Source organism: Diaphorina citri, unplaced genomic scaffold, assembly GCF_000475195.1.
Source record: "Diaphorina citri unplaced genomic scaffold, Diaci psyllid genome assembly version 1.1 scaffold577, whole genome shotgun sequence".
Lineage (NCBI taxonomy): Eukaryota > Metazoa > Arthropoda > Insecta > Hemiptera > Psyllidae > Diaphorina > Diaphorina citri.
This window is the reverse complement of record NW_007378011.1, coordinates 50,345-59,943: the sequence shown is the minus strand read 5'-3', so window position 1 is coordinate 59,943 and position 9,599 is coordinate 50,345. Positions and strand designations below refer to the sequence as shown.

Sequence of the window (9,599 nt, the reverse complement as noted above, 5' to 3'; positions counted from 1 at the left end):
CCCCAAAAGGTCATCCGAAATAGATGAAACCAGTAAAGTTGTAAACACTCAGAAAAAGGCTCCTCCCTGGCTCTCAAGGGTCTAACGGGGCCCAAAAATCAACGAGCAAAAAAAAAATGCAAAAATGTCCTTTCTATGCAATTATGTTTTACACATAATGTGTAGTGGGGCCTACATTTTATAAAATTTCAATCAAAATCAGATCAACCCTAGATATACTCATCATGCTCCCTATTTATGTATTTTTGACACATCCACTAACAATATTTTTAATAAATTCAACAGTTTAGCGCTTTACTACTTTTAGGACATTCTTTCTCCCTTTCCACAATTATCACGTCAAAATTACCCGACTCATTTTCTCGTAATGTGTCCAAGATGTCCCAAGTCCATCCAGATAACAACCACGCTCGCAGTTGCTTAATCTACTGATTTGGTACTTGGTCCGCATATCGACGGGCCTGAGAACAATTATTTCTTTCCATATTATTATTGTTGCTAGTTTTCTTATTATTATGTATAGTATAGTTCGTCCAATAAAGCTCTACAATCTACTCCCATAAGGTTTTTGTTTTTAGATTTGCATTCTCGATATGGAATATTTAGAGCTCTCAGAAGATGTTCACACGGTTAGGCATTCTATGGAGGCTACTTTGTTATTAATCTCAGGGTTTTACTACATCCATCTCGAGATTTGTTTTGCTCGTGGCACTTTGTGGTTTGGTGGTATATTTTACTTTCGAGAGCTTCAAACTTGCGTTCTTCGGTATTTGCCGCGGGCATAACTACCTTTACTCGATTATTAGTTCACTACCTTAAGTTTCTACTTGTTATTATGATTAGCATGATTGTATTGTGGGAAATAATCAACGCGTGAGTGCTCATAGGATGGTTGATCACTTGATCACATAATGATATTGTGTGGCTTGGGTGATTCTCAAACTTTTTCCAAGTTCTGGTGTGGTAGAACCCTTGAATCCTTTCATCAGAAGACTATTTCTACTTGTTATTATGATTAGCATGATTGTATTGTGGGAAATAATCAACGCGTGAGTGCTCATAGGATGGTTGATCACTTGATCACATAATGATATTGTGTGGCTTGGGTGATTCTCAAACTTTTTCCAAGTTCTGGTGTGGAAATGTAGCTTTGGTAGAACCCTTGAATCCTTTCATCAGAAGACTTTTAACTTTTAAGTGTATTTTTGCAATGCAATGAAGTACAGTAGATTTGGATTTTTGTCCAGTTTAAAATACCTAATAAGATAATGGACCTACCTATCTATCCTTGGTAATACATAGTAAGAAAATCCGATCAGATAATATTGAAATAATTTAAAGAATTTATTAGGTAATTATTAATTTTCACCAACTAACAGATATGTAACTATCGGCCTAAATTATTTATCTACTTTTTGCCAAGTCCATATTTCTTTTTCAGTTTCTTCATGAATTTCGCCTCCTCCTCCTTTCTCTTTAGAATTTTTTCTTTCAAAGTTTCAAACTTGGCTTTGTATTTACCCAGACTTAGCCTCACCATGGCGCCACGCCACCAGGATTGTACTATCCTGAACGGTACCTCGGATTCTATCCGGACATCTCTTTCTCTGGCTCTGGCATAATGACTTTCCAGAAGTTCTCTCTTCTTGAGGAAATCATCTTCAACCACTAGAAAAGCGTTGTGTAGGTCCTCTATTTCCTGTCGTATCTTGACAAGATTACCGTACAGTGAATCTTTCTCTTTATAAAATCTCTCATACCAATCGTCAGTGTGAGTACTTCGAGCTTCCTTCTCACCTTCCAAGAACATCTTCTGGAGTTCCCAAACACGTTCTTCAACTTCTTTTGCTTTCCTCATCTTCTCAATATCTTCCATTATTTTCAGCTTGTCGAGTTCTATTTTCAAACGATTTTGCAGAACTCTTGAATTTTTATTTTCCACGGCACTTGAGTATTCCCTTGTGATATTTTCTTGTATTGCTATATCATTTTCGAACTCAATATGTGTATCAAATGCATATAACAATTCTTCGGGTGACGTTTTGATAGTCTCTGATTTTATATCTTCAATAACATCGGACTTTGTGATTTGATCACATTTGTCTTTGAAGGTTTCCTTTTTCAAGGCTTTGGTAATTGTGCGGTAGGTTCCATTATTTTGGGCTAATTCTTCTGCCGCATCTCGGAGAATAGTTTTTATCCTGTTGGTTTCTTTTTTGGCACATTTCAATTCTTCACAAGCTTCTCCTCTTACTTTGTCAGTTTTGCCAAAGATATTGCGTTCTGTGAAACACTTTACACAAGTCGACAGTTTGTACACTGTCCGTACCAAAATGGAACTTATCACCGCAGCTTCAGATTCCGACAAAGTTGGATAACTTGGATTCATATTTTCAAATTCAACAGCAGAGTCGGTAACGTTTTAATTTTTATTCAAAATCTCAACGGAATAAATGATAAAAATTAATTACAATAGAAATGAGGTGGCTAATCTGGCTATGTCAGGTTAACTATTGTTTCTAGACCGAAATACTCGTACGATGGAAATTTCAGTAGAATATCATCTGAGACTCGAGGATTATGAATTTATGACCTTAGTAGGTAATCAAGATCTTGTTCATGTTCATTTTGTTTGGGATAAAAAGTAAATAGCGATGATGTAGAGATAAAAATTCGAGATAATTTCCTTTTTTTCGGCAGGTTCAAACAGTAAATAGTAATAATTTATATCTACCTACTATTATTGTTGTTATTCATTGACTGGCGAATTTGTGTTTCATATTATCAGACCTAACCATAATGATCACAATTTGCCACAAAGATCAATACTTTAGCCTTGGCACCGACGTGTTCTTTGAAACAAAAATTACAAACCAACTAGTGAGGTTTCCCCATTCATTCATCTCTATTATTTATTCAGTATGTTGTTGTATTGCGCCAGATCAAACTGATAGAGAAGTATAGAAGTTATCCTTAAATTTAATGTTTGCGTTCGGTGTTCTTTGACCATTTCTGTTCGGTTCAAATTAAAGTTCTTTTTGGATCCCGTCCCGACATCTCGTATCTTTATAAATCTTTGATTGAAAATAGCTACGTAGTTTTGTATGGATCTTACAGTCAAAAGTTCTAATAATTCCAGTAAAGAAAGTTATCTTATAATATAGAGTTTTTGATTTTTCTTCATTTTTTCTATTTTCAGAATTTGCATTCATCAATATCAGCAGGCGCCACACATCGTACACAGATGAACTGCCTACTGTTTCTCTTCTAGATGTATAGCTTGGACCATAAGGTATTTTAAATTAGCCACATAGTTGTCTACTACGGGAGCGTATGCCGTGACGTCAAAGTTCACGATTTACCGGTATTTTTTAAATCGATTTATCTCGGAATCTAGAAGTCGTAGAAGGAAAAGAAAAATTCCGAAAAGAAAGCGCAACTGATGTATAGGGGAACAAATGAACAATAAAAATGGGTCAGCCCAAACAGGTGGGAAATTCTGGGATGATCAAGGAAGAAAAATAGGGAAAAACGGAACCATGAAAATAGTGGGGTAGGGGTGTAGGATAGTAGATAGTTTCGAGAGTACCGGGATGAAAAGGAACCTAACACGAAATACAGGGAAAAAGATAATTAGGGAGGGAATTGAATTGAAGAAATAAAGGAGAAAACTGGATAACCTACGGGAAAAACTGATACTACTTAGGGGTAAGGAAAAATACCAAAATGCACGGGGACATGGGGACAAAAGAAGAACTGGAACGTGGAACAGAAAGATGCCGGTACATAGATTCGAAGTTGATAATTGTCAACTCAAATAGATATCGAATCTACCGGGTGATGTTCACGTCACAACCTATAGCTATATGTATAGGTATTAGGTACTTCTATGGAAATTTGAAAACATTACCTCTGTGGCAAGGTTGAAACTTTCACACGATGCAACGGATTGTGATTTGTGATTGCGACAAAAAGGAAGCAACCTCCGTGGCCGGGTGGATATCATACTAGGCTTGTATTGGCTTCTCCTATCCTGTCCTGCTTGTCTCTTCGATTTCGGGACGAACATAACGTCACCGCGTTTTTCCTCTGTAATGTTACGTTTCTTTCCTCTGTAATGTTACGTTTCTTTCCTCTGTAATGTTACGTTTTATTTTGAGAAGTTCGAAATGTAAAGGTAGGTACCTACTTTCTAGACTAACTTCAGTTTAGAGCCCCCAATTCTCGATTCTCGTCACCACACCACTACCACGATCTGTTCAATATGACAAAGTGAGATTAGGTTCACCTAACAAAGTTAGTTATGTTCCACCTGACAAAGTGGGATTTGAGTCACCTAACAAAGTTAGTTATGTTCCACCTGACAAAGTGGGATTTGAGTCACCTAACAAAGTTAGTTATGTTCCACCTGACAAAGTGGGATTTGAGTCACCTAACAAAGTTAGTTATGTTCCACCTGACAAAGTGGGATTTGAGTCACCTAACAAAGTTAGTTATGTTCCACCTGACAAAGTGGGATTTGAGTCACCTAACAAAGTTAGTTATGTTCCACCTGACAAAGTGGGATTTGAGTCACCTAACAAAGTTAGTTATGTTCCACCTGACAAAGTGGGATTTGAGTCACCTAACAAAGTTAGTTATGTTCCACCTGACAAAGTGGGATTTGAGTCACCTAACAAAGTTAGTTATGTTCCACCTGACAAAGTGGGATTTGAGTCACCTAACAAAGTTAGTTATGTTCCACCTGACAAAGTGGGATTTGAGTCACCTAACAAAGTTAGTTATGTTCCACCTGACAAAGTGGGATTTGAGTCACCTAACAAAGTTAGTTATGTTCCACCTGACAAAGTGGGATTTGAGTCACCTAACAAAGTTAGTTATGTTCCACCTGACAAAGTGGGATTTGAGTCACCTAACAAAGTTAGTTATGTTCCAACTGACAAAGTGGGATTTGAGTCACCTAACAAAGTTAGCTATGTTCCCCCTCACAAAGGAAAGTACAGCTCGTCTCCCAAAGTAGATTACAGTTACAGTTCAGTTCATCACGGAAACACCTTCTTACCTGCTATCAATCGATATAAGAACTTCCTGGCGAATCGGTCACTAGCCAAACTAGAAGAATGTTCAGAAAACTATGCGTCGTTCAAGTACAAATTATAAGATGAGACCCAAGGGTTGAGAAATACATGAGACGTGACCATCACTCCCGCATGTTTGCTTATTACTCTTTTTATGTGGAAGACATTCCTCTAATAACGAAGGTCATACTATCAGGATTCTAGGCCTTGTCTTTAGCTGAAATTTCAAGACTGAGAAAAAATCTAAACCCTGTCAACTATTTGGTTGCCATGGCAGTATCTATGGATACAAAACTCGCGTTCGCGACCCCCCCCCCCCTCCGCAAAATCCTGGATACAGCTTGAGAACCAGCTTTGTAAACACCCTGTAAAATTCGTAGTATATTGTCCTATACCTCTATAGGTACACTTTACCTACCAAGGTACCAAAAGTGTCACGATACCTCTATATCTATAATATCTATAGGTGCTCACTACCTACCTAGTGTCTGGGTGGGAATATTCGTCACCTTTATGAAACCTGGGAAAAAATTTGCTTGATTTTTTTTTTTTTTTTACTTTCTATTACTAGGTACCTACATTATAGAGAGCTATACTAGTAATGAATGTATTGTAATCGGTCCAAATTTTCAAAATCGGGAAATGTTTGGAAATATCCGTTTTGGAGTCCCCTGATGTCAAAAAGTGATTTTTAGCCCATGGTCTGTACGTATGTACCTATGTACGTACGCACGCACGGACGTATGTGTGTACTACAGGTTTAAATGGGAAAAGGTGGTATACAAAATATCTCAAGAACGGTTTGTCCTAGAGCATTGGTTCCCAACCTGCTGGGGGTATTTACCCCCCGAGGGGTAAAATACACTTTTTCGAGGGGTAAAAAGAACTAAGCGCTAAGTGAAAAAAAATACAAAAGATATAGAAAAAAAAAGATGGGATGAAGGAAATTTATGTGACGATGTGAACGGACCCTTAAAACCTCGATATAAAACCTCTAAGATGTGCACTATGTGCTTTTGTTCTACTTATTGAAAATATGTTAAATTTAATAAATAAATTTTAAAAAAAATAAACCTACTGACCAACTGGGTAGTTAATTTTTTGAACATTTTAAACGATCCCTTATTGTATGGGGAGTATTTCGAGATAGAAAATACTTGGGACTTGGGGGAAAAATTTTAACATTTTTTTTTTTTTCAAGACGTATTCCGCAAATGTAATAGAAAGTCGTGTGATGTTCACACTAGAATTTTTTTTTCTTCAAATAATAATTTGACTCCCTTGGTGGCAGAATTGTCGCGTTTTATAATAGCTCTCAGCAGTATCAGCACATTTAGGTACCTACCTGCTAAAACCTTAACCATTATACCCACTATATGCAAAGCCAAACCATTAATAGTAAACAGGTAAACAGTTTATTTTTTGCAAACAACTTGTTAACATAATGGGTGGCAAGATGGTATCTTCTGTTGAGATTTGTTGAGTTATTAATTTCCTGTTTGTTACCTTTTATATCTCTCAGTTTTTTTTTAATACCTAATTACAAAATAATATACAAGGCAATTACAAAATCAATGAATATTACCTACTGTACCTATTAGGTACGTAATGTGCCTATAGATAGCTTAGACTCTTGGAGGTAGCGCATCTGCCTTGTAAGTGCTAGGCCGTGGGAGCGATTCCCGCCCTGGGCGGATTTTATTAAAAAAAAAAAAAAAAAAAAAAAATGCACAAAATTCAGGTCCTAATAGTCCATCACTGTCATCCATTTATTAAAATTAAAATCCATTTTTTTTTTTCACAGACAAGGCCTACTTCTTTTACTCTTGGACAATAGTGACATGTGAATTCCACCAATCATCTGACTGTTAGATTCAACTTGACGGGAAGTTATCAGGGCCAGAGGATACAATGGATAATCATACTCAGAACCCTCCCGATGACCATGTGTGCAAGTTCATCCTCTACCAGGAGATATTTGATACTTTCAGGTAAAAAAGAATAAGAAAAAAAAAAAACTCTTAGTATAGTATAGGTAGTACCATAGTGCTATATTTAGTCAAATTATCCCTTTATTTCAACAGTTCAACAGGCACCACTTTATGATAGTTTTAAATCTTATGGAAAAAAAAAACCGCTCGTCTGGGATTCAAACCCAGTGGTTGAGAGTCAGTGCTCTCAACCACTTGGTCAGAGATGTGGGTATGTTGGTTTTACTGAAGACAACATGCTACTTTGTACATGAAACAAATACCTTAAAAAATAAATGAATACCTAGATAAAATAAATGAATAAATACATAATACCTCCATTGAATTGAGGAATTTACTCAGGAAAAGGACCTTTTGCCAATTTCTTTAATCAGAATCTGTAAAACTAACAAACTTAGAAACAGATACACTGAGAGCATATTGTCCAGTGAGAAGTCATTTCATTCTTTCAACTCTAATCTGAGCTTTTGTTTCAATGTTCACAGAGTCCGTGTATGGGATGTGTTAATCTTAGTCCCTAATGTTATGTTCCTCCTGTATCTCATGTTCAGATTCAATAGGGCTCGTCTCAAATTAAGAGCAACAAGTAGTCCCATCTTCTTTACTTTCTATGTTCTTGTGAGTATTAATGACATTTTACTTTCTGTTACGCTAAGTAGGTATAGCCAAGCTAACCTATACTATGTTTCTGTAGTACTAGGACCAAGCTAATAACTAGTGACAGTGACAGGTAACTGTAGCAAAGGGCCCGTATAGAGTTCCTTTAGGCCCTTGGCCCTATCAATCCTGAAATTTTTATATGAAAATATCCTACAAGCCTTCAGGTATTTAACATGTTTGCTTTTTTCTCTCCCTCAAATATGTTTCATCTTTAATCTCAAACTTTATAGAAATCGAAACTGTCGGGGATTTGTGGTGAAATGAACTACTTTTAGGGAAAAGGTTCAAGTTCAAACTTAGAAATTATGAATGCGATTATTTTTAAGGAAATTTTCTTTTAAACATGGGTAGGTACTAGGTAGGTAGGTATTTAGTTACGACAATTCTACCTCCAGAATTGAATTTTTCACGAATTTAAGGTTGTGGCAATCCATAATATTTTGGGCAGCCTAGTAATATCGTATTTTGATTGTTTCTACATTAATTTTGTTCTGTGTTCTCTCTGCAGGTTTGTGTGAACGTTGTGATGAGTATATTCCGCTGTGTGGTGTCTATGTGTCTCACATATGATGGCTACATAGTTTCCTACGTGGACACATTGCTATGGGTCACAGTCCACATAATATGACATTAAAAATACATTTCAATGAATACAATTGTACAACGTCAGTTAAAGAAAAGAAAAAGAAGGAGAAAAAAATAAAATAATATCTAAAATTGTTAAAAAGATAATAAAAAGGTTTTAGGGGGTACCTAGATAGGCAATGACATATTATAATATCTATTACCTACCTACCTACCTACTTTGTTTTACTTTCCTCATACATTTTTTTTTTTTTTTCTTTTTAAGAGGTTTGACAGATTGAACAGCAACTAGCAAGGTCTTATCGTCCCGAAATTAAGAGAAGGAAGACAAGATAGGAGAAAGCCAGCCGTTCCGAGAACGAATATTATCCATTCAGGATAAAATCCGCCCCGGGCGGGAATCGCACCCGCGGCCTAGCGCTTACAAAGCAGACGCGCTACCAACTAAGCTAACTAGGCTGGCTAATTTCCTCAGCTTAAAATTAGCCCGAGATAATTTGATTTGGTTCATCAGATAATACCTATTTGTATCAGGTACTACCTACCTATGTTCTGGCTCCACTTTTTTTCGGTATTCAAAGCCACACTGATTTTGTATCCTTGAAACCAGCACCGTGTGAAATGTCCTGAACGTTTTCACCTCTGTGACATGATACCTCTGTGGTATTTCTCCTCTTTTTTGTTGATTTTTCCAAAGGAGGGGAAATCTGGGACATCAGCCAATGAAAATCATGGAAAGATTTCTGCGTTTCTTCAGATTCCCCCACTTTTCCTCCTAATGTTTTTCTTTTCCTGGTTTTGAAATTTTATTTCTGAATTTCTGATTTTTCTGTCTACTTTTTGTGATAATGATAAGCATTTATTAAAGTATTAAAATCAGTGATAAGGATTAAATCTGTGTTTCAGAAACTAATTTATCTTAAAGATTGGTTCAATTTGATTTCTTAAGTCAATAAAATGATCTAAACCAGCTTAGACCTGGTTTTCATCTAAAGATCAAATTTCCCAGTGCACCTGTTCTTTCACTACCTACTCTCTAATTGGAAGATGTGAAAATTGCCAAAGATTGGTAAGTTATCTAATGTCTTCCTTGTTTTGACTCTTATTTTACCCATTTTTTACTTGGATTTCGATTGGTGGGATTAGATTGTATCATAAAGAAAAGTGAATTATGTAACACTTAATTTGCTCAACATATTGTTCGGGAAAGACAATTACCAATGTATCACCATTCACCAACCCCCTGAGGTGTGAAGGTTGTTTCTTTAATTGGAACTATTCAATC

General features: G+C 36.3%; 3 protein-coding genes across 3 annotated transcripts in view; 2 read left to right on the top strand and 1 right to left on the bottom strand.

Annotated features, from left to right (window-relative positions):
• Positions 1-1,372: 1,372 nt before the first annotated feature.
• LOC113467881 (dynein regulatory complex protein 9-like) lies at positions 1,373-2,432 on the bottom strand. The gene has a single exon (XM_026824348.1). The coding sequence runs from the start codon at positions 2,387-2,389 to the stop codon at positions 1,409-1,411; it is 981 nt and encodes a 326-aa protein (XP_026680149.1). The 5' UTR covers positions 2,390-2,432; the 3' UTR covers positions 1,373-1,408.
• A 787-nt stretch (positions 2,433-3,219) lies between these two features.
• LOC103510248 (transmembrane protein adipocyte-associated 1 homolog) overlaps positions 3,220-9,599 on the top strand; it is a 21,412-nt gene continuing 15,032 nt past the window's right edge. The window contains exons 1-5 of the mRNA XM_026824346.1: positions 3,220-3,292; positions 6,883-7,069; positions 7,555-7,687; positions 8,238-8,342; positions 9,380-9,383. Of these exons, the coding sequence (XP_026680147.1) occupies positions 6,990-7,069; positions 7,555-7,687; positions 8,238-8,342; positions 9,380-9,383 (322 nt within the window). The 5' untranslated portion in view covers positions 3,220-3,292; positions 6,883-6,989. The remainder of the gene's footprint in view (positions 3,293-6,882; positions 7,070-7,554; positions 7,688-8,237; positions 8,343-9,379; positions 9,384-9,599) is intronic.
• On the top strand, positions 3,727-5,160 carry LOC103510249 (epsin-1-like). The gene is made up of 2 exons (XM_008474899.1): positions 3,727-3,778; positions 4,274-5,160. The coding sequence occupies exons 1-2, from the start codon at positions 3,727-3,729 to the stop codon at positions 5,158-5,160; spliced, it is 939 nt and encodes a 312-aa protein (XP_008473121.1).

Bases quoted from the DNA above. Each gene is read 5' to 3' on its own strand.
- LOC103510249 (XM_008474899.1), top strand. From the start codon at position 3,727: ATGCACGGGGACATGGGGACAAAAGAAGAACTGGAACGTGGAACAGAA. The intron at 3,779-4,273 runs GCCGGTACATAG...AATATGACAAAG, and splicing joins GGAACGTGGAACAGAAAGAT to TGAGATTAGGTTCACCTAAC.
- LOC113467881 (XM_026824348.1), bottom strand. From the start codon at position 2,389: ATGAATCCAAGTTATCCAACTTTGTCGGAATCTGAAGCTGCGGTGATA.